This window comes from Magnolia sinica, chromosome 16 (genome assembly GCF_029962835.1).
Source record: "Magnolia sinica isolate HGM2019 chromosome 16, MsV1, whole genome shotgun sequence".
Lineage (NCBI taxonomy): Eukaryota > Viridiplantae > Streptophyta > Magnoliopsida > Magnoliales > Magnoliaceae > Magnolia > Magnolia sinica.
In genome coordinates this window covers 5,501,386-5,527,730 of record NC_080588.1, presented here as the reverse complement: position 1 = coordinate 5,527,730, position 26,345 = coordinate 5,501,386, and the positions used below count along the sequence as shown (strand labels likewise).

General features: G+C 40.6%; 1 protein-coding gene across 4 annotated transcripts in view; it reads left to right on the top strand.

Moving 5' to 3' along the window:
- Nucleotides 1–26,345, top strand: part of LOC131229440 (mitochondrial import inner membrane translocase subunit TIM50) — a 65,345-nt gene that overhangs the window by 27,209 nt on the left and 11,791 nt on the right. The window contains exons 6-10 of one of the 4 annotated variants that reach the window (XR_009163324.1): nucleotides 1,196–1,300; nucleotides 1,402–1,500; nucleotides 12,273–12,321; nucleotides 12,552–12,851; nucleotides 13,299–13,430. Coding sequence is in view for 3 of the 4 variants with exons in the window: in XM_058225401.1 (XP_058081384.1) it covers nucleotides 1,196–1,300; nucleotides 1,402–1,500; nucleotides 12,273–12,611 (543 nt within the window). In the remaining variant the exon portion in view is untranslated. Of the gene's footprint in view, nucleotides 1–1,195; nucleotides 1,301–1,401; nucleotides 1,501–12,272; nucleotides 12,852–13,298; nucleotides 13,456–14,419; nucleotides 14,523–22,794; nucleotides 23,405–26,345 lie in introns of those variants that run through there. The other 3 variants (XM_058225402.1, XM_058225403.1, XM_058225401.1) reach the window with 3 other exon arrangements.

Genomic DNA, 26,345 nt, shown 5'->3' with positions numbered 1-26,345 from the left:
TCAATGGTTAAGAGATCCCTCAAAGTGATTTGCTTCAGTTCTTGGGTCATTTCCTTGAAGTTAAGATAGGATACATGTGGGCAGTGTTCGAATTATCTCCGGTATTATCGAAATGTCTCTGATATTATCTTTATCTCTAGATCAGCGATACTGATAACACTGGTAGTGATATCGATAACAATGGTAGTATTAGAAATTCTAGGTATTAGCAATGTATCGCTAAGTATCACCAACGTATCAATATCGATAATGCAATTGTCAATATTTTCAACTATCTAAATTCTAGGTGTCGCTTGTATTGCCAATGCATCAGTATCGCCAATGCATCGCCAATATTTTTTACTATGTAAATTCTAGGTAATGCTTGTATCATAAGTGTATTGACGATATTTCAATAATATTGCCAACATATTGATATCATCAAAATTTTGTTTATTATAAAAATTTTTATTTCAAATTTTTTTTTTTTTAAATTCATGGGCACATGTTTGTATGTAGTGTTCAATTTGTCATTGATAATATTGATTATATCTCGATATTATCGATATCGCAACATGCGAGATATTGAGACCACAATCTTTCGTTTCCTTTCCAATTGTTGATGATTTCTTGGTAAAATATCATATGTTGTTGATATTTTGTAATATCGATGGATGTTTGGATGGTTAAATTGGCCGGAGGGGATGGTTGGATTGATTTCTTATACCAACACATGCTTTTAAGGTCTCATTAAATGGAAACTTGTTATGTATGCATTTTTTTTTGCAATTTTATATTTATTTTTTTATCTTTTTTTTAAAATAATTTCTAAATATGCAAATATGTACATTTTAACATCTCCTGAAGTTTTGCTGAAAATTCCACCTTTTTTCCTATGTTTCCCTGCATTTTCGGTTATCACGATATTATCGGCGATTTCAATATTGTTTCTGTATCCTTGGCCAACGAAACTTGTAGCGATACCGATACTCCGAACACTGCATGTGGGAGAGTGGGTTGAAACTCCTATTTTAACAATGATCATTGGACTTTTCTTTAGATATATGTTCATTAAACTTTTGACATATGAATCACTAGGTGTTCCTTGTACTCAGTTTAATAGTGGGGTTTATATATTGCTGTATTCTGCTTCTTTCGGTTGAATGTTTTCTTTAAAGTGGCCTGCACTAAGCAGTGATATTATTGTTTTGTAAAGCGTGAGAGAGGCTGGAGAACATTCAAAAGGCCTGGAGTTGATGTCTTCTTGGAGCATCTTGCTCAATTTTATGAAATTGTTATTTATTCTGATCAGCTGAGTATGGTAATTTTTTACTTCTTGCTCTCTTTAGAATTGGGACTTAATCTGTAAACTACGACTAGCTAATTTTTCTTTTCTATTTTATTGCTGCTGCTACTATGTAGTATGTTGATCCTATTATTGAAAGGCTGGACCAGAAGGGTTGTATCCGATATAGGCTATCAAGATCTGCTACCAGATATGTCAACGGGAAGCATTACAGGGTATGCCTTAACTTTTCCTAAAATAATCAGAGCTTTATATAGGTTATTGATATCCATATCCATTCTTTTTGATGCATACACCCTTTATTTCTCCTTTTGGTATTAGAATAATAGATGTTGCTGTACTATTCTAATACCAAAACTAGAGGTGTATAAAAGACACAGGTATTACCATTTCCCTAATTCCTTACATAAAAACAAGATGATAATATACAACGAATTATGGTTACTATGAAACATGTCATTGTTGTTTTTCTTTCTTTCTTTCTTTTAAATTCTTTTAGGTCTAGTTATATGCGTCGTTGTTTTAAATTACGACAGAAATATATGGTTTATGTCGACTTTGTCTTTTGCTTGATAACCAAATACTTAAAAATGTTCAATTGTAGGCCATCAAAATTAAATTTTATTAAAAGCATATTTCTGCTGGTTCTGAAAGGTTCAGTTTTTGCTTCCATGAAGAGATCCTTGTCCTCATGTTATTCTCCAAGTATGTATTTTTTTTTTTTTTAAATATCTTTCTATAATTTGAAAATAATCAATGAAAAGATCTTGATGCCAATTAATATTCAGATTTGCACAGTTAGGCCCCGTTTGTTAAATCTGAAGTCTAAAGTCTGAATCTGAAATCTGAAGCCTGAATCTGAAATCTAAAGGCTGAATGTGAAAGCTGAAGTCAAAAAATTTGTTTGGTAATTATGGATGAGGTCTGAAAATTAGGTACTGAATTTGAAATAACCTGTTTGTTAACAAACATCTGAAATGTCTGAAATACATAATTTGACGCATTTGCCCCTATCTCCTATTTGGAAATGTTTTACGTTATAAAGAAATTATTTTTTATTAAATGAGAATAAAATTATTTTATTTAATTCAAATAAACTAAAGTACTTAAGAAAAAAATTAAAATATCATTATTCCTTAAAAAAAAACGGATAAAATATCATCATTCATAAAAAAAAAAATGGATAAATTCCTTATGTTGCCCCACGGATATTTCAACTCAGGATGTTCAATCCTCACGTTTTGGGCCCACTTGATTATCGGTTCCACCTCAGTTTTAGTCCCATGTTCTAAAATAAACTCACAAAACCGATGGGCAAGGTGGATTTCTCACAAACATGAAGGTGGGCCCACCTACGTTTCCAGCGCAGGGAATTCTGCAAGAGGCTTTAGTGGTAAATTTGGCATATGTACATCGCATGAAGTTCCAACGCAAGGATTTTGGGCGGGGCCCACTGTGATGTTTGTGAGAAATCCAACACGTCCATCCATTTTTCGAGCTCATTTTAGGACATTCAACAAGAATGAGGAGTATCCAAAACTCAAGTAGGCCATACGAGATGAAACGGTGGGAAAAGGAATGCCTACCGTTAAAACCTTCCTAGACTCCACCTTGATGTTTAAATTCCATCCAAACTATTTATAAGGTCATTTTGACTGAGATGAAGTGAAAACACCATAAACTTAAACCTATACAAAACTTTTGTGGCCATATAAATGTTTCAACAGTGGTCACAAAATCCCCACTATTTCCTATCATGTGGCCCATTTAAGTTTTGGATACATCTTATTTCCTATCATGTGGCTCATTCAACATTGTAGATTCAGGCTTTAGACTTTAGATTTAACAAACGTGGCCTAAGTCATGGCCCCCAAAAAGTTTTTAATGGTAGACGCTCATTCAACACTGTTTCCTATAACGTGGTCCACTTGAGATCGGGATATACCTCATTTTTGGTCTCATACAATAAAATGATCTAGCAAAATAGATGGACGGCATGGATGAAACAAATACATCATGTTGGGGCCTACATAGCACCGTCCACCAGCCATTGGCTAGTGGTAGGGGGACTAGCCAGTCGGTTTCCCGGATTGGCTGTTGTACCACACACCAGCTATAGTTGGTGTATTGACGTCAGCAAGTTCTGTGGGTCCCATCATGAGGTATTTGTTATATCTAAACCGTCCATAAATTTTTTGAGCTCGTCGTAAGTCTTGAGCCAAAAAAATAAGACAGATCCAAAAATAAAGTAGACCACACTCCAAAAAGCAGTGGGGGATTGAACGTCTACCATTGAAAACCTTTTGGGGGTCACAAAAGTTTCGGATCGAGGGGATATGATTCATTTTTTAGCTAATGCTCTAAAATAATCTCGAAAATTTGATGAACAGTGTGGATATAATAAATACATCATTGTAAGGCCATGTAACTTTGATCTCCTTTGAACCGTTCGTACAACTGGGAGAGCTAGTAGCGTCGGACGCGGATTTCCTGTGAAAGCCTTTCGCATGAAGTTCTTGCACTGGGAACCCAGGTGGGAACCACTGTCATATTTGTGAGAAATCCTCTCTGTCCATCCGTTTTTTGAGTTCATTTTAGGAGATGAGGCCAAAAATGAACCGTATTCAATGCTCAAGTGGGCCGAAAATGTGATAATTGAATGTCCACAGTTGAAATATTCGTGGGGCCAAAGAAGTTTTGAATCATGTTATTATTTGTGTTTTCAGTTCATCTCAACACAAATGACGTTATTAACAGTATGGATGGCATGTAAACATCACTGTCGAACCTAGGGAGGTTTCAACGGTAGAAATTTCCCTAACCACCTTTTCCTTTAGTACGGCCCACTTGAGTATTGTATCCTGCTCAATTTTGATTTCTTCTCCTAAAATGAGCTCACAAAATGGATGGACGGAGTGGATTTCTGAAAAACATCACGGTGGACCCCACCTAAGTTTCAAGCGCAGGAACTTCATGTGAAAGGCTTTGGCAAGAAATCCGCGTCTAGGAGCGTTGGCACTGCGTCTTCGCATGACGTGCATCGGAAACGGATTGCTACTCTCCTGACATTCCAGTGCTCTGTGGGCCCCACCATGATGTATGTGTTTCATCCATTCCGTCCATCTATTTTTACAGATCATTTTACGGTATGAGACAAAAAATGAGGTATATCCCAATCTCAAGTGGACCACATTACAGGAAACATCGTTGAATGAGCATCGACCATTAAAAACATTTGGGGGGCCATAAAAGCTTTGGATCAAGCTGATTTTTGTTTTTTCCCTTCATTTGGGCCTGTATGACCTAATTAACATATTAGATGTCAAATAAACAGTACAGTGGGCCTTAGGAGGATTTTATGGTGGATATCCAATCGCTATTGTTTTCATGTGGTGTGGTCCACTTGAGATTTATATCCCTCTCATTTTTGGAATAAATCCCTAAATTGATCTTTAAAAATGGATGAACGAAATGGATGAAACACATACATCATGGTGGGGGCCCACAGCACCGACCACCAGCCACGGGGCTAGTGGCAGGGGAGTAGCCAATCCGTAGTAACTTAAAAGGGGTAATTTTGGAAGCAAAAATTTTTGTTTAATAAAAAATTCATGGAGCGCATTCCGCGTTCACCATTAAGCCAGACTCCTATCACGGAAAGAATTCGGTGAAAAACCACTTAGCGCTTTCGTTCTTCAGCGTTAACAACACATTAACAAACACCACTAAACACGGAACATTTTCCCAATTCCGCGTTAAGTGTAAAAATTCAGCGTTAACAAACAGGCCCTTACACTTCACTTTCACCACTTAATCCCTGTTCGTACCCCAGCTCTTGTTTTCAGCTCTTCACCTTTATGTCACCCTCCAAGAAGTTCTATTGTGGGCATAAAAGACACTAACTAGGCTTATTAGGTAATATTGTTTTCATTAATTAGGCAGTGATGTTTTCTTTACTAGTTATGTAAAGAGGAACTCATAAAAAATGCCTTTTGGGGAAGTAAGCTAAGACAGTTTTGGCATCACTACCGAAAAATCCATTTTTGAGATCATCTCCAACATTGATGACAAAGATATCCTCACGTTTATCGTTTGAGAGCAATGTGAGATTGTGTGAGAGCCATTGGATTGATTTTATTTATACATTTATTTATGGTGCAAGGGGTTTGGGGTCACTTACTAAACCTCTTTGGCGCTTTATGAGTTTCCCAAGTGAAAGTGGCCATTCTGGTGTTGGACCTCTGATTTTAATACTTTAATCTCTTCCACACTCCTTGGATTGTGCAAATGAAGATGGAGCTGGTTGGTGAACATCTGGTTTTACTCCCTATACCTCTGCAACAATTCGCAGGTACAAGCGAAAGAGGTCAAAGTAGGTGGGTGGGTGAATGCCTTTTGTTTTTATTTTTCTTGGGGATGGTATGATGTGGAAAATGCTTCTTTTCATGATTATATCTGGACAATTTGGCAAGTAATAAATGCTAGGATATATAGGGATGAAGTAGAGTTGGAGGAAAAGCTTGCCAAGAAAAAATTCATATTTTGGAATTACCTTCATCATCCAAAATATTATTCTTTTGTTTCCTCAGTATAGTTAGATGCATTTTTGTTCTTTACCATTTGTACATTTTACAATGAGGTGTAATGAACCCACCATGGCTCTTTAAAGGTAAATTTTGATCCTCATGTAGTTGAAAATAATTTCTTTATAAGTTAGGTTATTAGGTCATCTTTGATTTGTTTTTATTTTGGTTGCAGTTTGGTTTTGAGCTAAATCGTTGTTCACATATTTACTTCAGTTTAAAGCTATTCACATTGTCATTGCTTGCCTTCTATTCCAATTGCCATTTAACCCGCCTTGCTTGGTGCCTACGGTTAAATCAGACTCCACTCGGGGTCAACGAGCATCATCTCCTCTCCCATTGTGGTACTTATCTCTGCTTTCCCTGGCTTGGTCCACCCCTTCTCCCATGCTCCCCCATTGAACCTCTCTTCGTCCCATCCTGGTTTAGATGTTGTTTTGATCATCAGGTTTGTTTAGAAGTTCCCCCCCCCCCCTTCTGAAAATGTCGGTCTTTGGCGATGGTTTCTTATTCTCCAAAGGATGCCTCTTTTAGTCTGTCTAGCTGATTCTTGTTTGGAGGTGGAAATGGCGGTCTCTGTTGAAAGGGATTTATTGGTGGAAGCCACGGTGGTTTCCCCCATTAGGGGCTCTTTTGGGGGTTGGAAGACTACAAGAGCTCTCAGGGTCCTTGTCCTCCTTTAGTTCTGCCTCAAAGGTAGTTGGAATGATTAGTCGAAACTGTCAAGAAAAAAGGAGGGTTAAGGACGCAGTGTGCCTGTCAAACAACCATTTACTCTAAAAGCTTGAGCTGTCAGCGTGTGGTGTATCAATGTATATCAAGGAACTTTATCACTTCATCACCCCCCCACACGTGCGGGGTGGGAACTCCGCACGGGAACATACTGACAAGGGTGGAGGGACACTCACACCATAAATAGGCCGGGCTTGATTTCTCGATCCCTGGGCTGAATCTGATTTTTCTTGACCCCTCGTGGGAGAATAATATATTAGCGAGGCATATTTGCTGCTCTCGAGATTCGAACATAGGACGTTCCGCTCTGATACCATGTCAAACAACCATTTACTCTAAAAGCTTAAGCTGTCAGAGTGTGGTGTATCAATGTATATCAAGGAACTTTATCACTTCAACAGTGCCATGTTGGTAGTCTATTGGGGGTGGTTTTCAGCAATGGGGTCGATGATTATTTCGTTCTTTTCCACCTGGTGGCTGAAAGGGGTCTTCAAAGTTAAGAGGCAATAGGGAGTTGTGTAACTTAGGTGTCAACTTGGTAGGTTTGGTTGAAGCCATCCTTGAGCTAAAAGAAGGGGAAAAGGGGCAAGTGTGGTGTCCCAATGAAGATCCTAACTTGGAACGTCAAAGGTCTAGGCTGTCTTGTGAAACGGTCCATGGTCAAGGATACTTGTTCTAGGTTTAAAGCCCGTTTGATTGTTTTGCAGGAGACCAAGCTCCAAGATGTGAATAGATCCTTGGTGCGATTAATTTGGGGTTGTAAAGGTATTGATTCGTGGTGGTGATGGAGGCTTTTAGAAGAATGGTTGATGAATGGATGGCAATGGATTTAGTGCAAGGTTTCAGAGTGGATAACTCTGATTTTCAAATCTCTCACTTGCATTATGCAAATGATACATTGCTTTTGTGTGCGGCAGATGAAAGGAAAGTTGATAATCTAAGGACAATAATAAATTGCTTTGAGGTGGTGTCGGGTTTAAAAATTAATATTGGTAAGAGTGAATTGCTAGGGGTGGGACTAGCAAAGGAGGAGATTGAGGCATGTGCAGAACATTTCGGATGTAGGACAACTCCTTCTCTTCCTCTTATTTGGGTCTTCCCTTGTGTATTGGGAAGCCAACTAAACATTTATGGGATGAGGTACAAAGATTCGAAAGAAAACTATCATCCTGGAGAGGCAGATTTTTTTCTATGGGGGTAAATTGACTTTGATAAAGTTGGCAATGTCAAATCTTCTAGTTTATTTCAAGTCAATATTCAAATGTCCGAAATTGGTTGCTGCGAAGTTAGAAAAGCTCCAGCGGGATTTTCTTAGGAGAGACTCGACAAACAAACATAAGTTCCACTTGATAAAATGGGAAGAAGTGTGCAAACCAATGAGCCAGGGAGGTGCAGGGGTTCGTGATTTGGAGGTTATGAACAAGGATTTAATAGGAAAATTGGTTTGGAGGTTTGGGGTAGAGGAAGGTAGTATGTGGAGAGAGGTTAGTAGAAAATATGGTGTCGAAGAAGGGGGGAGGTGGATAAAAGCATCGCCTCTCTATAGATCATTCTCATTATGGACATTGGTGAATCTTATGAGAGAAGAGGTTTAGGAAAATGTGAGGTACTCACTTGGGAATGGTAAGAAGATTTGTTTCTAGGAAGACGTTTGGATTGGGAGTCAGAAGTTGAGCTCCTCATTTCCTAGATTAGTAGGTATTGCCTATGACCCTAATATACTAATTGAAAGGTGCTTCTTTATCCGCGATGAAGAAGTTGTGTGGGTTCTTTTGTGTAGAAGAAATCTTTATGATGAAGAGTTGGATGAGCTTTTAAGGCTTCTTGAGCTCCTTGCTAATCAACATCCTATACCTTCGGAGGAAAATTCTTTGGTTTGGCTTTTTGATAAGTTCGACAGGTTCTCGGCGAAATCTTTTTATAAGAAACTAGTGAAGGGGCAAGATGCATAGGTGGAATGTCACACATGTCAACTATGGCACCATAGAGCTCCATCCAAGGTGGTGGCCTTTGCTTTCTTGGTGGGTAGGAAAAAGGTTCTTGCTGTTGATAATCTTCGAAGGTGTGGCATGACAATCCCAAATGTGTCTTCTATGTTATAAAGATGAGGAATCAACTGATCACTTATTTATCCATATTGCTCATTCGCACCCGCGATTTGGAATGGATTCTTCTCCCTATTTGGTTTGTCATGGATCACTCCGAGATTTGTGGATCAGTTTTTTTATTTTTTTTAAATTTTTTGGGCTTGGCTGGAGAGGGTAGAAGTAAAATTGGGAAACGAATGTGGCACTTAAGTTTTTTGGCCTGTCTATGGAGCATATGGATGGAGAGAAATGATCGATGTTTTAAGAATCGTAGGGTTTGCCCATTGGAAGTTTTTAAAAGGGCAAAACAACATGCAATAGAATGGGCAGTTGCAACAAACATTATGCTCGCTGATTAATTTCCAATTTGTTGGTCAGCTAGGCCGATTGTCTCTTCGAAATGAGTTTTGAGTGGAGTTATCCTTAATCCATGAAAGATCCTCCTTGCCTTGGTGTATTAGCCGTGATTTCAACATCGTTCGTTTTGCTTTTGAAAAATCTTCTGGTAATAGGGTTTCAACTACCATGTGTAACTTTTCAAATTGGATTAGGAATCACAATCTTCTGGATCTCCCAATGGGTAATGTGATGGTTGATCAGCCCCAAGTTTTCTGGCCGGTCTATGGAGCATATGGATGGAGAGAAATGATCGATGTTTTAAGAACCGTAGGGGTTGCCCATTGGAAATTTTTAAAAGGGCAAAACAATATGCAATAGAATGGGCGGTTGCAGCAAACATTATGCTCGCTGATTAATTTCCAATTTGTTGGTAAGTCAAGTCGATCGTCTCTTCGAAATGAGTTTTGAGTATAGTTATCCTTAATCCGTGAAAGATCCTCCCTGCCTTGGTGTATCAGCGGTGATTTCAACGTCGTTCGTTTTGCTTTTGAAAAATCATCTGGTAGTAGGGTTTCAACTACCATGCATAACTTTTCAAATTGGATCAAGAATCACAATCTTCTGGATATCCCGATGGGTAATTGATGCAAGGGCATTTTCACACCGGGCTCGAGTGGGGTTGCCTGTGGGATGCAGGGACACACTCGGGGTGGGCGGCCAGTGTGAGGCGGGTGACTCGTTTGACGGGCCCCACCCGTGTGCGGCGAGTGGCTCATATGAGGCGGTACCTATGTGATTTGGGGCCCACCAAGGGGGGTTCGGCCGAGGTCCTAACCCAAGAGATGTGGGGCCTAGGATATGAGATAAAGGGATTAATTCGCCATGCTCTATCAGTTCGAGCTTTTAGCGCAAGTGGTTAATTGTCCTGCATCAGTAATGTGTGCTGATTGATCACCCCCCCTCCCCCCAATCATTGTCCTATTTTCTTAGAAGTAGACAAGATGAACTGGGGCTTGAAACCCTTCAAATTCAAGCTAGTTTGGCTTGAGGTGGAGGGCTTCCACTCCTTGATCTCTTATCGGTGGACCTCTTTCTCGGTCGAAGGTTGCTCATGTTTTATTTTGTTTAGAAAATTGCAGATGGTCAAAGTGAAACTCAAAGCTTGGCATAGAGATGTTTTTGGTCTCAGGGAGTAGGAGATGGATTCTATTCTCAGTAAATTGCAGTCTCTGGATATAAAGGAAGAAGGTGGCCAGCTTTCGGAGGAGGATCTCTCTCTTAGAGCTAAGTTGAATTTTGAGTATTGTACTAAACTTAAGGAATAAGAGATTAAATGGCGCTAGCGATCTCGAGCAGTTTGGCTTAAGGAGGGGGATAAATTTATGAAATTTTCCACGGTATAGCCAGTGCCCAAGCTTGTGCTAATTCAATCTCTTTGATCGTGGTTGATGGGGTTACGATCTCTTATAGAATTGGCATCTCTAATTCGATCGTTAATTTTTATTCCAACCTACTGGCGGATAAAAGGGCTGGACCGTCCTAAACCCAATAATTGGAGTTCATTCCACTTTAAGGAAGATGCAAATTCTCTTAAAAACTCAATTCTTCTGGATGAAATAAAAAACACGGTTTTTTTTTTTTTTTTTACACATGCAAACACACCCCACACACTCACGCTGGTGGAATTTCACCACCTATGGGTACTCGAACCCTTGACCGGGAGTTGAAACTCCTGAGAGTCTACCACTCGAGCAAGAGTAAGGACCCATAGGTGGTGAAATTCCGAGAGCAAGGACCACCTATGGGTACTCCTGGGGTTGTTTCTGTTAAGGACTAACGTTCTATCAGCCTAATTAGTAGTCCTTATAAAATTATTGCAAAACTCCTTAGCCAAAAGTTGAGGCTGATCATCCCTAAAATCATTTCCCGTTATCAAAGCGCTTTCGTGGCTAGTAGGCAAATCCTAGATAGCGTTCTGATAGCTCACGAGTATCTCAACTCTTGCCATAGGACGAAAACACCAGAGATTATCTACAAGCTGGACCTCGAGAAAGACTATGAACATGTCGGTTGATCTTTTTTAGATTATATGCTAGCTCATTTTGGTTTTCCTTCCAAATGGAGATCTTGAATTCGTTCTTGCATCTGTTTGGCCAAATTTTCTGTCTTTATTAATGGTTCACCTTTTGGCTTTTTTAGCTCGTCCAGAGGCCTCCATTAGGGTGATCCCTTATCCCCTTTTCTCTTTATCTTGGATTCTTATTCTCTTAGTAGAATGCCTTTAAGGGTTCAGGATGTGGGGCTTTTTAAAGGTTTTATGGTGGAGAATTTCCTCTTGCGAATATTTCATCTTTAGTTCGCTGATGACACTTTTCTGTTTTGCAAAGTTGACGATTCTATGGTTGAGTTTCTTAGCATGTCTATTAGCTTGTTTGAGGTGATTCCAAGTTTGAAGGTTAACAAATCCAAGTGTGAATTGTTTGGAATTCACCATTCCAAGGATGATACCTGTCGGCTGGTGGATTTTTTTGGGTTGTAAAGTTAGGTTTCTTCCCACTTTTTACCTGGGTCTCCCCCTCTATGTGGGAAAGCCTTCGTTGTTTCTGTGGGATAAAATCATCAAGAGAATAGATAGGAAGCTCTCCGCTTGGAAAAGCAATCTCCTATCTTTAGGAGGTAGATTAACCCTCGTTAAGGCCTCTTCATCTAATCTCCTTTTTTACTATGTCTCTCTCTTTCAATGCTCAAAATCCATTATTGATAGGATAGATGAGCTTTGGAGAGATTTCTTTGGGAGGGGTTCGATTTTGTTAATTCTGCTCTTCTGGGAAAATGGGTGTGGTGGTTCGATAACGAGGAGTCCCCTCTCTGGAAATCCCTTCTTTCCGCAAAACATGGGTTCTCTCAGATGGGTTGGTGGACTAAAAGCTCCTCCCTTTATCGAGCCTCTTTTGTTTGGAAATGTATTAACTGTATTGCCTCTCCAATGTTTGATGGTATGAGATACCTTTTTTTTTTTTAATGGGCAATGGTTCAAGGGTTATATTGTGGGTGGATAACTGGTTGGGTGATCACCTCCTCATCTTTGAATTCCTTGAGCTTGCATCCCTTTGCCTTGATGTCAACATTTTGGTGACTGTGTGTTTCTCGGGCTCTAGTGTGGAAGGGATTTGGTTGGCACCTTTTAGGTGAAACCTCCGGGATGATGAAATTATTAGCTTTGCTAATATGATGTCTCGTTTGTAGGGTATTGTTCTCTCCCAGGAAGAGGAAGACTCGTTGTATTGGGGACTCAGTGAGTCAGGCATCCTCTCTGTGCATTCCTTCTACACCTCTCTAAGGCGTTTGCTCCTATCTCCCACTATCTGGCGAGTGTGGTTTGGTCCTATGGGGTCCCACCCAAAATCACGGCCTTTGCATGGCTGGTGGGAAGGAGGCAAGTGCTTATGGTTGATAATCTGTGCAAGAGGGGCCTCATTTTGCCTAACGTCTTTCTGCTGTGTCTGCATGATGCTGAATCAACAGACCTCTTGTTCTTGCATTGTCCTTTCTCCTCGGGAGTATGGTCTGGAGCCTTTCTTTTAGCGGATATCCCCTGGGTTATGCCTTCCTCTATCGAGGGTCTCCTGGTCTCTTGGCACGCCGTTGATCGAGGGAACTTGGGCAGGAAGAAATGGAGGATGCTGCTGCTTGCAGTTCTTTGGGCCATTTGGGGGAAAGGAACACTAGGTGTTTTTGTAATAGAAGCCTTTCTGTTGCTGTGTCTTCAATAGGGTCCTCCTATTCCAAGACTAGGCCCCTCGATCTCTCGGGTTTAAGGGTTTGGTAAGTTTCTTGGGGGTTTTCAGCTGTAGGGCAGCTGCTGTTGTATTTTAGTTTTTTGGTTCCTTAGGTTTTTTTGGTTTCTTTTCCTTTTTCCTTTTTCTTTTGTTTTGGTTGTTGTGTTTTTGACTTTTTGTTTTTCGGCTTTGGCCTAATAAATATTTCACCTCTAAAAAAAAAACTATGGTTGATTATATAGTATGCCAAGTTGTTCAAAAGAGAATGATAAAAAAATCCATGGCGTGTTTGGCCCTCAATGATTCAATGTTGTCATGGGAACCTTAACGAATTTCAATGGCCTTCATGGTCCTTGGTATGATGGATTTCGTGGTTGTGATTTAATTTCAATTCGTTGAAGAATTCTTTGATTTTGTTTCCTTCTCACTGTGTGACATAAATTTTCTGTGAAATGAAAAACTCCTTTTTTATGAACATAATTGCTATTGGCAGGACCTCTCAAAGCTGAATAGAGATCCTAGACAGATTCTTTATGTAAGCGGACATGCACTAGAAAGTAGTCTTCAGCCGGAAAATTCCGTTCAAATCAAGCCTTGGAAGCTCGATCCAGATGACACGACACTTTTAGATATTATTCCATTTCTTGAATGTAAGTCTTCTTGTGGTTTTAAAAATGTCTAGAACATAGTTCTAAAACTCTGTGGCTCGACTCAAAACTCTACTTGGTCAACTTCATTCAACAGGATCTTGAATCGAGTCACTGTGATACTCACTCTTAAGTCTGACCTGATCGAGATTCCATGAGACTTGTTGAGTCGATTTGTTTGAATCACCACAACTTGCAGAGACTTGAATGGATTCATTTGGTTTAATGTAAACCCAGTCTACTGTGTAGTTGATAATAGAAATGACAATGGTGGTGAGAACCGAACCCATGCCAATTGTCTAAGAAACCATAATTAACCATCATACCCATCATGGATTATTTTCTTGTTCCAAGTATCTTAAATCTCCTACTTATTTGTGACTATTTTAAGTATTTTTGTTAATTATTAGAAACTGACTCAAGTAAAAGCTTCAGTCTAGTCTTTGAGTTGACCTGACCTAGCTGAAGTATGTTCCGGAATTAGTAATAATCCTTGTGAACTTGACGATTCTTGTGTTAAGTTCACATTTAAGTATGAGGTATTATATGATGCTCGATGAAAAGAAACAATTGTTATTGTTTGACACAGCAGTGGCACAGGTGGGGCCTACCTTCGAGTAACCTAATCATTGATCTGGTAGTCTTCACCATGGGACGTGCAATGATGCTCCGATAGCTTCCTTATCAGATGATCCTATCTGTCTGTTGGGATTGTTCCAACCAATTATCCACATTTAACAGGATCCCTGTCAGGTGATTAGAATCATCTGATGGGGGAGATTTTGTCACGCATATCTCATCCACTGTGAGCCATGGGGTCCACCAAATGAAAATTTTGGATCACAGGTGGACTCCACATGTACAGTTTATTGGACCAAGCGAATAAATGTTTGAACATTGTTTACTTATCCTCTCTAATCATCTGTAGAAGGTAAAATTTGAAAATTTTGACCTGCTTTGACAACAGATGTGGCCCGGCATAGACCAGCAGACATAAGACCTGTCTTAGCATCTTACGAAGGCCACGATATTCCAACTGAATTCCTCGAGCGTTCTAAAGAACATCAGAGGTACAAATGTTGTTACTTTTATGCTTGCTTTTATAAAATCAAATATAGTAGGCGGTTTCAATCCCATTCTCAATAGAACATCAGTAAAGCAGGTATGTTTACCTGGAATCTTGCTTACAAATAGCTAAGTTTCTGTCTTCCTTTGTACATTCATTTAGTAAATTTGCTTAAAACTCTAGGAAAATGGTCATTGACATGTTGTCCACATTGAATATGCATAGTTGCATACAGAGTGTTAGTTGTGGTGGCTTTCAAAATTTAAAGCATTCTACACGTCTTACAAATTACCATAATCGTCACCATCATCATAGACTTGTTCTGGCCATCTGTTGGACTTTCAGATCTTGTTTCGTTGATCATTTCAAGGAACAAACAGGCACTGATGAAACAATTATTCTTAGCTAAAGTTCAACAAGCGTTGGGATATTTCAGGTAGGATAAAAGATAAAATGGAGGTGAGAAATGGAGTTTTGAGGAAGTGGGTGACCTCAATTTTCTCCAACAACTGAGTGTTATTACGGTGCTTAAGCTGCATGGCATTTTAAAGGTACAGGAATCATTGGGGATCAAGGATTTGAAGAGAAGTATCAATCGGCGCCCAAAAACTAAATGATACGGGGTATATCACTGTATCAGACGATTCATGCCTGTATTGGCCGGAATTTTCTCAACCCATATTTTCTTTTGAAAAATTCTCAGGAAAATAGAAAAATATAAAAACACAGTAATCATTTAAAAAAAAAAAAAAAAACTGTTTTTAACATGTATTACATGGTGTATCAGGTCATTCTTTGATAAGAACGTTGACTGTTAGCTTGACCTGCTGATAGTCAACCAGATAGGCCCTAAGCGAGTATAGATCAAGCATGCTTTGATAGATAGTGGCCCATTATATTGAAATAAAACAAAAACAAAAAATAAAAAAGATAATTTCGCTGTTTTTAATTTTCCCAAAATGGTTAATTCCACTTTAATTCATTGTATATCACTAAAATTTGATTCCCAAATTTAACCTAATTCTAGTATAGAATGAGCTTTTAAGCTTCTTCCATGGTAGAAATAACGGAAAAAAGTTTAAGAAAATACCGAAAATCTGGGAAAAAATAAAAATAAAAGGCCCCTTTTTGTTGTGTTGGTGTCAATGCCCCACCCTCCCCGACAGGTGACGGGTCTTCTGGTGCTACCAAAGAATTTGCATTTGCGAGGTTCGGACAAAAGAAGCAAGTTACAAGTTTGGCCAAGGGTAGTGTGGATGGCAATGGTGGTTAGCTCAACGAAAGATGGTTCAAATTGTAGGGTTTGAGAGAAACAATTGACTTCATTTGTGCCAACTGAAAGTAGGAGTCAATTGAGGGGTGCGGTGCTAAAGACACAGGGTTATTAGGGATGTTGGGAACTAAGACTTTATGATGGACCCAATTTTTATTTTTTTTTGGGCAAATCGATGGTTGTAGATGAGTGAGGATGGAGAAAAAAGGCAATGAGGGAGATGAGTGGTGTTGACTAGGATCGATAGCTTCTTGGTTTTAGCAAATTGGGTAGAGATTGGTCTGTCAACAAACCAGGCTGGATCGGTCTTCATGTTGCCTAGGCTCAATCCGAAATTTGTTAGGCTAGCCCAAGCCAACCCCAAGTCAAAAAATAAAAAATCAAATTATTTCCCATGCCTTGGCCATACAACAATTTATATGCTCATGACCACTCGCATGGATCGATCTATATATGCTAAATGTGTATAAACAATATGGAAGTATAAGAATATAAAATGAGAGGATTGCAAACATCCAAACACATCTTAGTAAGGAGAATGCATAAAAATACAAAAGGAGAGAAGGGGCCTGCGAAGTAAGGACTAGGTGGGGCTTGTAAAGTACAGGATCCAATATATTGGTAGTGTGATGTGCGTAAGGAGATAGAAGCAAATATCTAATAAGAAAAATGTATTGAACACTAAAAAAGGAACTTAAATAAGCTTGTTACAAATTGAGCTTGTATAAACCTAAGCTCTTGTAATCGCTTCATATCAGAAAAAATAGAAAAAGAAATTAATGAGAGATCTTTTTTCTCACCTTGGTGCTCTTGGATGAAAGTGTTGGTGCCATAGAAGAGGGATAAAAATAGATAAGAAGATGGTTGCAAGGGTCAGGACACATGACGGGGGATGTGTGTGTGAGGGTTGGGGTGCACAACATACTAGAGTGAGAGAAAGGTATTAAAAAAACAATTATGTAATGGTAAGGGTGGGAACTGTTAAGCACTACGAGGCTGTAACAACCATTATGGAAAAAATGGCCTGTAATGGCCATTATTCCCTCATGACTGGTCATGACGGTGGCCGTTACGACCACCATTATTGTTTTTGAATACAGAGAGAGAGAGAGAGAGAGAGAGAGAGAGAGAGAGAGAGGCAAATATCTCTCTCGTGTGGTTAGTAGTAAGGTTAGTGTGGCTAGAATACTACCTTTCATGGGATTGCGAATGTCGTGAGAAGTAACAAATGTTATAGTTAGATTTTGGACCTTAAAAAAGGTAGAAGGGAAAAAAAGAGCTTGTGACGCAATTATAAAATTTGACTTATTATTGGTGGAAGATTTGAAAGGGCTAAGGTTAGATAATCCTCTCTTTGGGAAATTTCAGAAGAGGAAGCAAATTGGCTTGGCCATTCAATTGAGAAAGATGATGTTAAGTTTGTGGTTCGAAAGTTGGACAGAGAAAGTGCTAGGGCCAGATAGTTGCATTCTTCTAGTTCTTTTGGGAGGAGTAATGCAGTGGCATTTTCACACCGGGCTCGAGTGGGGTAGCTTATGGAATGCAGGGACACACTTGGGGTGGGTAGCTCGTGTGAGGCGGTACCCATGTGATTTGGGGCCCACGAGGGGGGTTCAGCCGATGCCCTAACCCATGAGATGTGGGGCCTGGGCTATGAGATAAAGGGATTGATTCGCCACTTGAGCTTTTAGAGCAAGTGGTTAATTGTCCTGCATCAAATTGGTATCAAAGCGGGAGGTCTCGTGTTCGAGACGCCTCACTGGGGGTGATTAATGCAGGGGCATTTTCACATCGGGCTCGAGTGGGGTAGCCTATGGAATGCAGGGACACTCGAGGTGGGCGACTCGTGTGAGGCGGTACCCATGTGATTTGGGTCCCACGAGGGGGTCCTAACCTATGAGATGTGGGGCCTGAGTTATGAGATAAAGGGATTGATTCGCCATGCTCTAACAGTTCGAGCTTTTAGAGCAAGTTGTTAATTATCCTGCATCAAGGAGGTAGAAGGCAACAAAATTCATTGGAAGAGGGGACTTATTAAAGGTATAGAGGCATTTCCTATTGCGCTTGCTCATTAGAGAGGTGTTGAGAGCTTCAAATACTTCTAGCCGATAAGTCGTAGTGGAGGAACTCATAAGATCTTTCGTTGTGCTCTAGCAATGAGGCTAAGAAAGGTGCTAGATGGTGTGAATTCAAAGTTATAATGTGCTTGAGGGCTCTGACTGCCTCAGTATGGGAATCATTCCATGGTAGAGCCTTTTTCGTGAGCAACGATGTCAGGAGATTGTGATAGTTGCTCACATGCGGAATGAGGTCGGACACATAGTTGACGACGTCGACAAACTGCTGTATTTGCTTCGCCGTAGTCAGAACATCTGGGAACTGAAGATGTTCGGCAATGTGTGGCTGTGGAGAGTAATGGCCATCTTTAATCTCAATGCCGAGGAAATCAATATTGACCTCCCATCCTTTGTGCGAAAGAAGGATAAGACCGTGGAAACTCGGTTCGAATCCACCTCTCGAGCCACACCGGTCTTCACCGCACCTCTCCCAAAGATCAACTGCTTCTCGAAGCTCGCCCGATATCCAGCCAGTTCATTGAAGACAAGTATGTCACTGAGCCTGCTCCAACAGGCCCAGATCCAGGTGGTGTTTGGTACACTGCATGACGCCAACGCAACAACTTGCACATCTATTAGGATGTGTGCACATGTGATGATTATTTCTTTCCTTATGAGGATGAACCAAAAAAGCCCAAGTCCTTCCAGGCACAGCTCAAAAGACGATATGAAGAAGGAGATCCTGAGGCAGGACTCCTTGGTGAACCTTCAGGCAAGTTTGACTACTATGTCCTTTACCCAAAAAAGAAACCATTGTCAAACATTCCCTCTCCATGCAAGCCCCAGAAACACCTCCCAAAAGACTGCACACCACCAAAGCCCACCCTCATGCCATACTACCAAAAAGCCTTATCCCATCTCAAATGTTCCCAGTCCATATCTCAAAGGCCTTCTCCCATCCTCCCCAGTCCTATGATTTGTGCATATGAACCCACTGAGGAACCAAAGTTTCCTGATGCAGACGACTTCGACTACCCAGCAGAGAGAACAAGGCATGTCTGGAAAATCAAAGACCCTCCTGGTCTTAATTCAAACGACACTCAAAGACGAGTCTCCGCAGCTGAAGCAGCATCAAATTGGTAGGCTGAGATTGCAACTCAACAAAATCGTGCTCTGCAAAAGATCTTGCACAATCAACAGCAGCTTGCTAAATCCATTCACCAATAGACTCCAGTCAATGATGCAACAATCACTCATGATTGTTGGCTGCGATGCGCGAGTGTTGTAGATAAGACATCGTTAGACTGGGTGGGACATGGTTCGCCACGAACTTCATCACACTTGATAGCTTGTACAAGCACTGTGTTGTTTTCATACATTTGTTCAGATTTGAGAAATACTTAGAGTGGAACTAGAGGAAGACCAATGGTGCAAAGGTATCGTCAACGGTGTTGTTTGATTCCTTCTACAATAGAGTTCATACCGTTGTTTCCATTCTAAATCCAATCTACAGGGTCCTACGAGCCGTAAATAATGAGATGTGGCCTTTGATAGGGTCAATGTGCAAGCTTATGAGAATTATGAGAGAAGGGATACAAACTGCAATTCCCAACTTGCATCGGTGGGTGATCAATCATCGATAACAGATGGACCAAGACCCTCAAGCATCCTACTCCACTAGGCTGGTTAGTTTGTTACGTTTACCTATATTTTTTATCACTTGCACTTGCACTTTTAAACATCACTTCTGTTTGCATGTTAATGCAATTGAGTAAATAATATTTGGATTTCAGCATAATGCCCGAATCTCAAATTCCATTACAAACACCGGCTCTACGAGAAAAATGATTTGAAAATGGCTGTCCATGAGGTGTTTGAAAGGTTGTTTACCTGAATTGCCAACTCAAGGAGAATTCAGTAACTAGGTAATTCATTTTGAGCAGATTTCCTTATGGTCTCTAGAAATATGGGTGGTAAAAAATGGTGACCTGTGAATTCATGTTTACAGTTGTTGCGGTTTAGAGATGCTAGGGATATGTTCTCATCTGCACTAGCAAAAGCATCGAGAAAAAAATTATATGCCGTGTGAGTATAATTTTTAATTTATTTACTTATGTGGTATGATATATGGTTAGGTAACTACATTCTCCATTTAAACTTCAAACTAAAACAAGCTCCTTATGGATATATAGGCGAGTGGTGGGCAATGTACGGATGCGACACATCTGCACTGCAGTTATTGGCAATCCGTGTTCTTGCCCAGACTGTATCCTCTTCACCGTGCGAGAGGAATTGGAGCACGTGATCGCTCATACACACCAACAAGAGGAATAAGCTTGCATATGAGAAGTTGCAGAAGATCGTTTACTACCATTTCAATATGAAGTTAAGAGAGGCAATTGCGAACAGACCGAGACATGGAAGAAAATACGAACTCACTTAACCTGTTGTCGATAGGTACCATGACACAAATAGGTGATGATGCCGATGACCCACTTTATGAGTGGGTTGAAGTCAGCTAATTTAGATGATGCGAAGGGAGGCCCTGCTCCACAGGTAGTTGAGGAAGCAGCATCTCTTGGTATCGATGTCGACTAGGTGGTAAGCCAACAGAGTGTAGATACAGACTCATTTGATCCTTTGATGAGGAGCTTAACACGTACTGATGAGGGTAAGGAAGCATCTTCACGGCCCCCTTGTTGATAGGTACCATGGCACAATAGGTGATGATGCTGATGACTTTATGAGTGGGTTGAAGTCAGTTGATTTAGATGACGCGGAGAGAGGCCCTGCTCCACAGGTAGTCGAGGAAGCAGCATCTCTTGGTATCGATGTCAACCAGGTAGTAAGCCAACAGAGGGCAGATATAGACTCATTTAATCCTTTAGTGAGGAGTTCAACACGTCCTGATGAGGGTAAGGAAGCATCTTCATGGCCCCCTCCCCATCATCAAGTTGCAGTGAGTGATGATGATCAGACTCAACCACCACTCCACACTGGTATAGCTATACATGAACTGAGTTAGTTCGGTTAACTCGCTTGACTCGAAAAAACACGATTCGACTCGGTTCGAAACTGAGTTTGAGTTGAGTCGAGCTGATTTTTGGAGCTCAAAAAAATTTGGAGCCGAGTTCGAGCTTGGTCGAGCTCGAATTGACTCAGATCGAATCTCAACTCGAATTGAACTAGTTTGGTGACTCGGTTATTTTGATATTGATGTTGCTCACCAAGTGTTTGATGAAATGACTCAACGAAGTGTTGTTTCGGGTGGATACATTCTCCGTGGGATCAGCTAGTGGCGATGAAGGTATGGATATGAAACAAATCACTACCAAAAAAAAAAAACATTACATGATAAAACTAACCTTGGATCTTGATTTTGATGCTACATACTGAGTGTTTGATAAAATACCTGTAAACTGCTGTTGTTTTGCAAACTGTGAGAAATTGAAGGTGCACTTCATGTGTTTGAGAAAATGCCGAAAGGCTCAAATTGGCCTGAGTTGCTGACCGAGCCGAATTCAAGCTAGGGTCAACTAGTGGTCAAGCCGAGCTCGACTCGGTTCGACACGTGTACAACTCTATACACTGGTCGTGGGGATGACGACGACAATAGCAGTGGTGAGGCAGGGGGTGGAGGCATCGGCACCGATGTAGGTGGTACTAGTGGGGGTGGAGGTGGTAGTGGTGGGGGGTATACGACGGGTCAGAGCCAGCGATCTATTGGTTAGTTCACTGAGGAGCAATACTTTGATCATGCCACTCAGGATAAGGACCATGGATCTCATCCACCATCTGGAATGAGAGCATCAGAGCCCATATATTTTTTAGTGTCGTTCGAAGAAGAAAGCCGGACGTGTCGTAGCTAACGCTCTCGCATGTAGCTGGTCATCTATGGACATCAATTCAGAGCAAGGGAGCTCTACCTCCATCCCTCCTTATACGCATGGGGGATGTCATGGGTATGGGCATGTCAGTTCGAACATTTAGTCACACTTGTCTACCCATGGATACAGACAACCGACAAATAGTTCTTCGAGTCATGACCCTTTGACATGAAGATATTTGGGATACCCATATGACTGACATTAATACTATCAGAGAGTCGAGGTTGGACTCGATCTGTTCCCTCGTGACCCTACTCAGCCAATGCCATCGATGTATGGCAGTACCCACGTCTAGGCATACTCGTACAGTTCAGGAAGGATGACTATCAGAAGTACATAAGAGAGTTCATCATTTGGTATGAGCAGAGGATGACCTGGGAATAGTACTATCAACATATTGGGCAACGGTGCCATGCCCAACGATAATGGGATCTGGATGACTACTACGAGCCACCTTGTTATTCTTTGTGGGGATGAAATTTGGCTGTAAAGGTGTGCTCTTTTAATTCATTTACTTTTACATGTCTTAATTATAATATGATAATTGCATTTATATTATATCAACTCATTTTAGTTACTATTGGAGTGATTTCTTACAGTAACGCGTGCTTTTTGGGCCCCATTAAATGGAAACTTATTATTTAATGCATTCTTTTTTCTTTTTCTTTTTTTAATTTTTAATTCCTAAATATGTAAATATGTGTATTTAGGCATTTCCTAAAGTTTCACTGAAAAATTCTACCGTTTTCCTCATGTTTCTCTTTTCCCCCGCATTTCTGGTTAATCTTTGGCAAGCAAAACTTGTAGTGATACCGACAACTCGAACACTTGCCATATGAATCCTTCTCCGCCATCCTAGGAAATTAATAAAGTAATTAAAAAAGTAAAATAAACTCACAGAGATCATTATGCTGCTTGGATTTTTATTTTATTTACGATTATTCTGCTTGATATTATTTGAATTTTTAGGCATTGATTCCATACATCATCTATTGATAAAACATATAAGGGTGATCAAATACGACACTGTTTTGTTTACACATGAAATTAATGGTGCAGGCGGATGCAAGAACAGAAGCAGCATGGACGTTTTTGGCGTCGTTGAGCTTTAAAACCACGACATGAATAGACCAAGAATGGAGGCTTTTAGTCGTTGATGGAGACACGGGCAATGACTCTGAAAATTTTGAGCCATTCTCGTATTGTGAAATCATAGGAAATTGCAGAGCGCAAGTTATTCTGTATTTTTGTTTTGTTTCATCATTTTTTGAAGCTTACTTACATCACCCTTGAATTTTTCATGGGAACCAGCACTGGATCATTGAATTGTTTGTATGTTGTTCCATTCCTCTTTCACTGCCAGTTTTTCGAATCCTAGGATCACCCGAATGTTGTGGTCTTTGAGCATATATCCTAACCATGGTGATGGCCCCCATTTGACAGGTCCTGATAACTGTACGTGTTCGGTTGCCCTGAAAATCATGAATAACGAGGGTGTATTAGGTGCTAGTTTGAACATTCAGATTGTGTAGAAATTCTGTTTCATCGCCCCATCAAAGTGGCCCGATTGTTGGGTCAAGATTTTTGCCAGCAGCACATGGTGTTTATACTAGTTTGGAATTTGATTTATCCGTTGAATTCATTCAAGCAGTATTTTGTGGTTTGTTTATATCATTCCTTTTTTTTTAGCATAAGAAAATGTGTTAGTAACATTAAAAGGTAAAAAGTACAGGCGATACAATTGCATCAGGAAGTGTCGTGCTAAAATGTGTTTGCAGAATGATACAAACATGTGTACCGAGATACGGATATGAAATTCATTGTTTATCGTTTGAATTCAGTTTACATCTTGATAGCGATTGACAGCATTGGATACTAATGGAATGTATTGTCTATGCATTGTAATGGGTTTTTATACCAATAAATTCTATTGGGGATTGACCAATCCATCTGACAATATAAAGATCAAATGGCATTTTGACCTTGAGTTTCAAGTAATCAATCATCTGTACCATAGCATCTGGGTCATAGGGTATAATTTGCCATTAATGATCCCAGCGGCTGGATGGACTCTTGTGGAATTGTTATGGGTGGTTTGCAGAAAGTTCAAACTACATCAACATCCAATTGCAAGAGTATTCCGATCAGCTGAAAATGTTTTTTTTTTTTTAAAAAAAAAAATTTTGAGTACATCCCATCTATGTTTAAGGTCTACCTGGATCTCTTACATGTAGTCCCCGTATGAGGATTATAGACTGCTTGATGACTTGGACATCTGCCTCGAGCGACCTTTCTTTAATGCAGTAATGTGAGCTCAATGATATTTGTGCAGTTGATCAGAGTGATTTGCTGTCCACGACGGGATAAGCATAAACAATTCAGCTGCTATGGTTGATGGGCACCACTTCTCCTTGCCAGGCCCAGCTAGTCATGTTTGGTTGATGAAAAAACCTCCTTGTTCTTAGTTGTCTTGAGGAATTATGTGAGTCTTGATCAGGGATTACAATTTGGTTTTGGTGTAGTGCATCGTTCACTACCGATACCAAGTTGCATTGCCCCAATGTCAGGATTGCTTCGGCCAATGCAGCTGTATTGTGTTGGGTGTGATATGATGGCCCCCACATTGGCTGGTAATACCCTGAAATCTCTCAGATTGTGACCCTTAAGCTCCTGTCAACGGCAAAACAATAGACAGGAAATAGGCCAAGAGTGGTGGCTAAGAAATTTGGAACATTGAATCTTCAGAGCATCTCCATCCACAAGATGGGCCCATCAAAAAAATGGTGGATTCTCTTATCATGAATTATATAATACTTGAGCTGTGGATATGTACAATATACCAGAGGATTTAGTTCATGAAGTGGGGCCCCTGGTTGGGTTTGTAGTCAATTGGGGTGTTGGGTCCCACTGAATGGGCCATACCCCAAAAATCTCCCATACTGGGGCTCCTAGCCACCCATCACAGACATGTTGATGAGATATGTTTTGACTGTATTTTGACCTTCATTGCAGACCTATGGTCATCTTTTCCCATATACACATAGTCCAGCTGATGAGCGTATTATGATGCTGAAAAACAATTGCCTTACTAGATAAGGCGATTAGGAATGCTAGCTTTGAAGCAGCACGCTACGGCTTCCACTTCTTTCTTGATTGTTTTTGTTGGAAAGATAAGATAACTAATTAACTACGCCTTACTAGTCCTTAGGCGAGTCAAAAAGTCTTTAGCGCGTGCACCCCAGAATGGCGCCCTCGCGCTCTTGGCAAAACACTTCGAAAGAAGAACGTCTCGCCAAGGCCCCGCCCGCCCCCTTTCTTTGCCTGCCGGCCACCTAGCTTCTTCTTCTTTGAGATTTAACATGAATTTTGTGGGTGAGACGAACTTGAACAAACAATGGTTATGCCATCTGATGGCCCACCTTTCAGAACCCAGTTAGATGTGCCATTGTGGCAGGGTGACCTACCATTTGGGACTATCTATCTAATGGCCCCTAATGTAGATGGCAACATTTCAGAATATACACTTGCTTGATCCTAGTGATATGATCAGCAGCCTTTCAAAGGTTAGTTTAGAAAATAAAATTGGCGAACATTGAAATGGATTGCATGGATGATGGGGCCACCGGATGGACAGTCACAATTGATAGATCATCCCGCCATGTGTACCATAGAGAGATGGCTCTACCATATACCCGTTGTTCGGGCTCGATCATAGCATCTCCCCAAAATTTAGTACACTTGCAGTCTGTTCACTCCATACTCTAGCTTGGGAGTCCACAGCTTCCTTTGTTGGAGGTGCAGTGGTACAGGTAACACCATGCGCGGTGGTAGTACTGGGCAGAAGTGGGGAGAAAGTGATGTATTCACCAAACCAGACCTGGTCCATAGATGCTTGCTTGGACTCATTTTATCCCCATGTACCAAAAAGAAGGCTAAAAGGAAACTCAGGTGGGCCATAAGGTAAGTTGAGAGGGGATGTGCTGTGCACCCTTGATTTGCATGGGTGGACCTCCATGTTGTGTATACAGAATCAAGGCTGTTCTGCAACTAAGGCAGGCACATGTGAGAATCAAGGCTGGTGTAGTGTAACCTTGCTGTGTCCACTGGAGTTTTGGATGGAGCTGATCTTTTAGTCCTGGAGGTAACCTCAGGGGAGGAATCCAATGGGCCCACTATCTGTGCTGTACCGCCTGGAAGCATCCCGTGGGCCCAATATATCTGTGCTGTACCAATGTAAGCTTATGGTGGTACCGGTACCACCAATGTGCACCTGCCAACACAGCTGCATTTACATGGAAATCAAAGAAATACACACATAGGTCCCATCATTTCTATTGACAGGGTCCCACAGACCAAGCAACGTATGACATCACCTGATAGGATCAACTTCGTGTGATCACACACCCAATACCAGCTTACTGACCATTAGAAATAATGAAAGATACTTGCAATGAACCGACATAAAACACCTCTAACTTGGTGTATATGCCATTTATTGCCTTCTGTAATGCATGGAAACAAAGCATCCCAAACAGTGCAACAAAAAAGCTTCATATCTATGAAATGGTGAAATCCTGATAGAAATGCCCAAAAAGATGGATGGGGTGTGG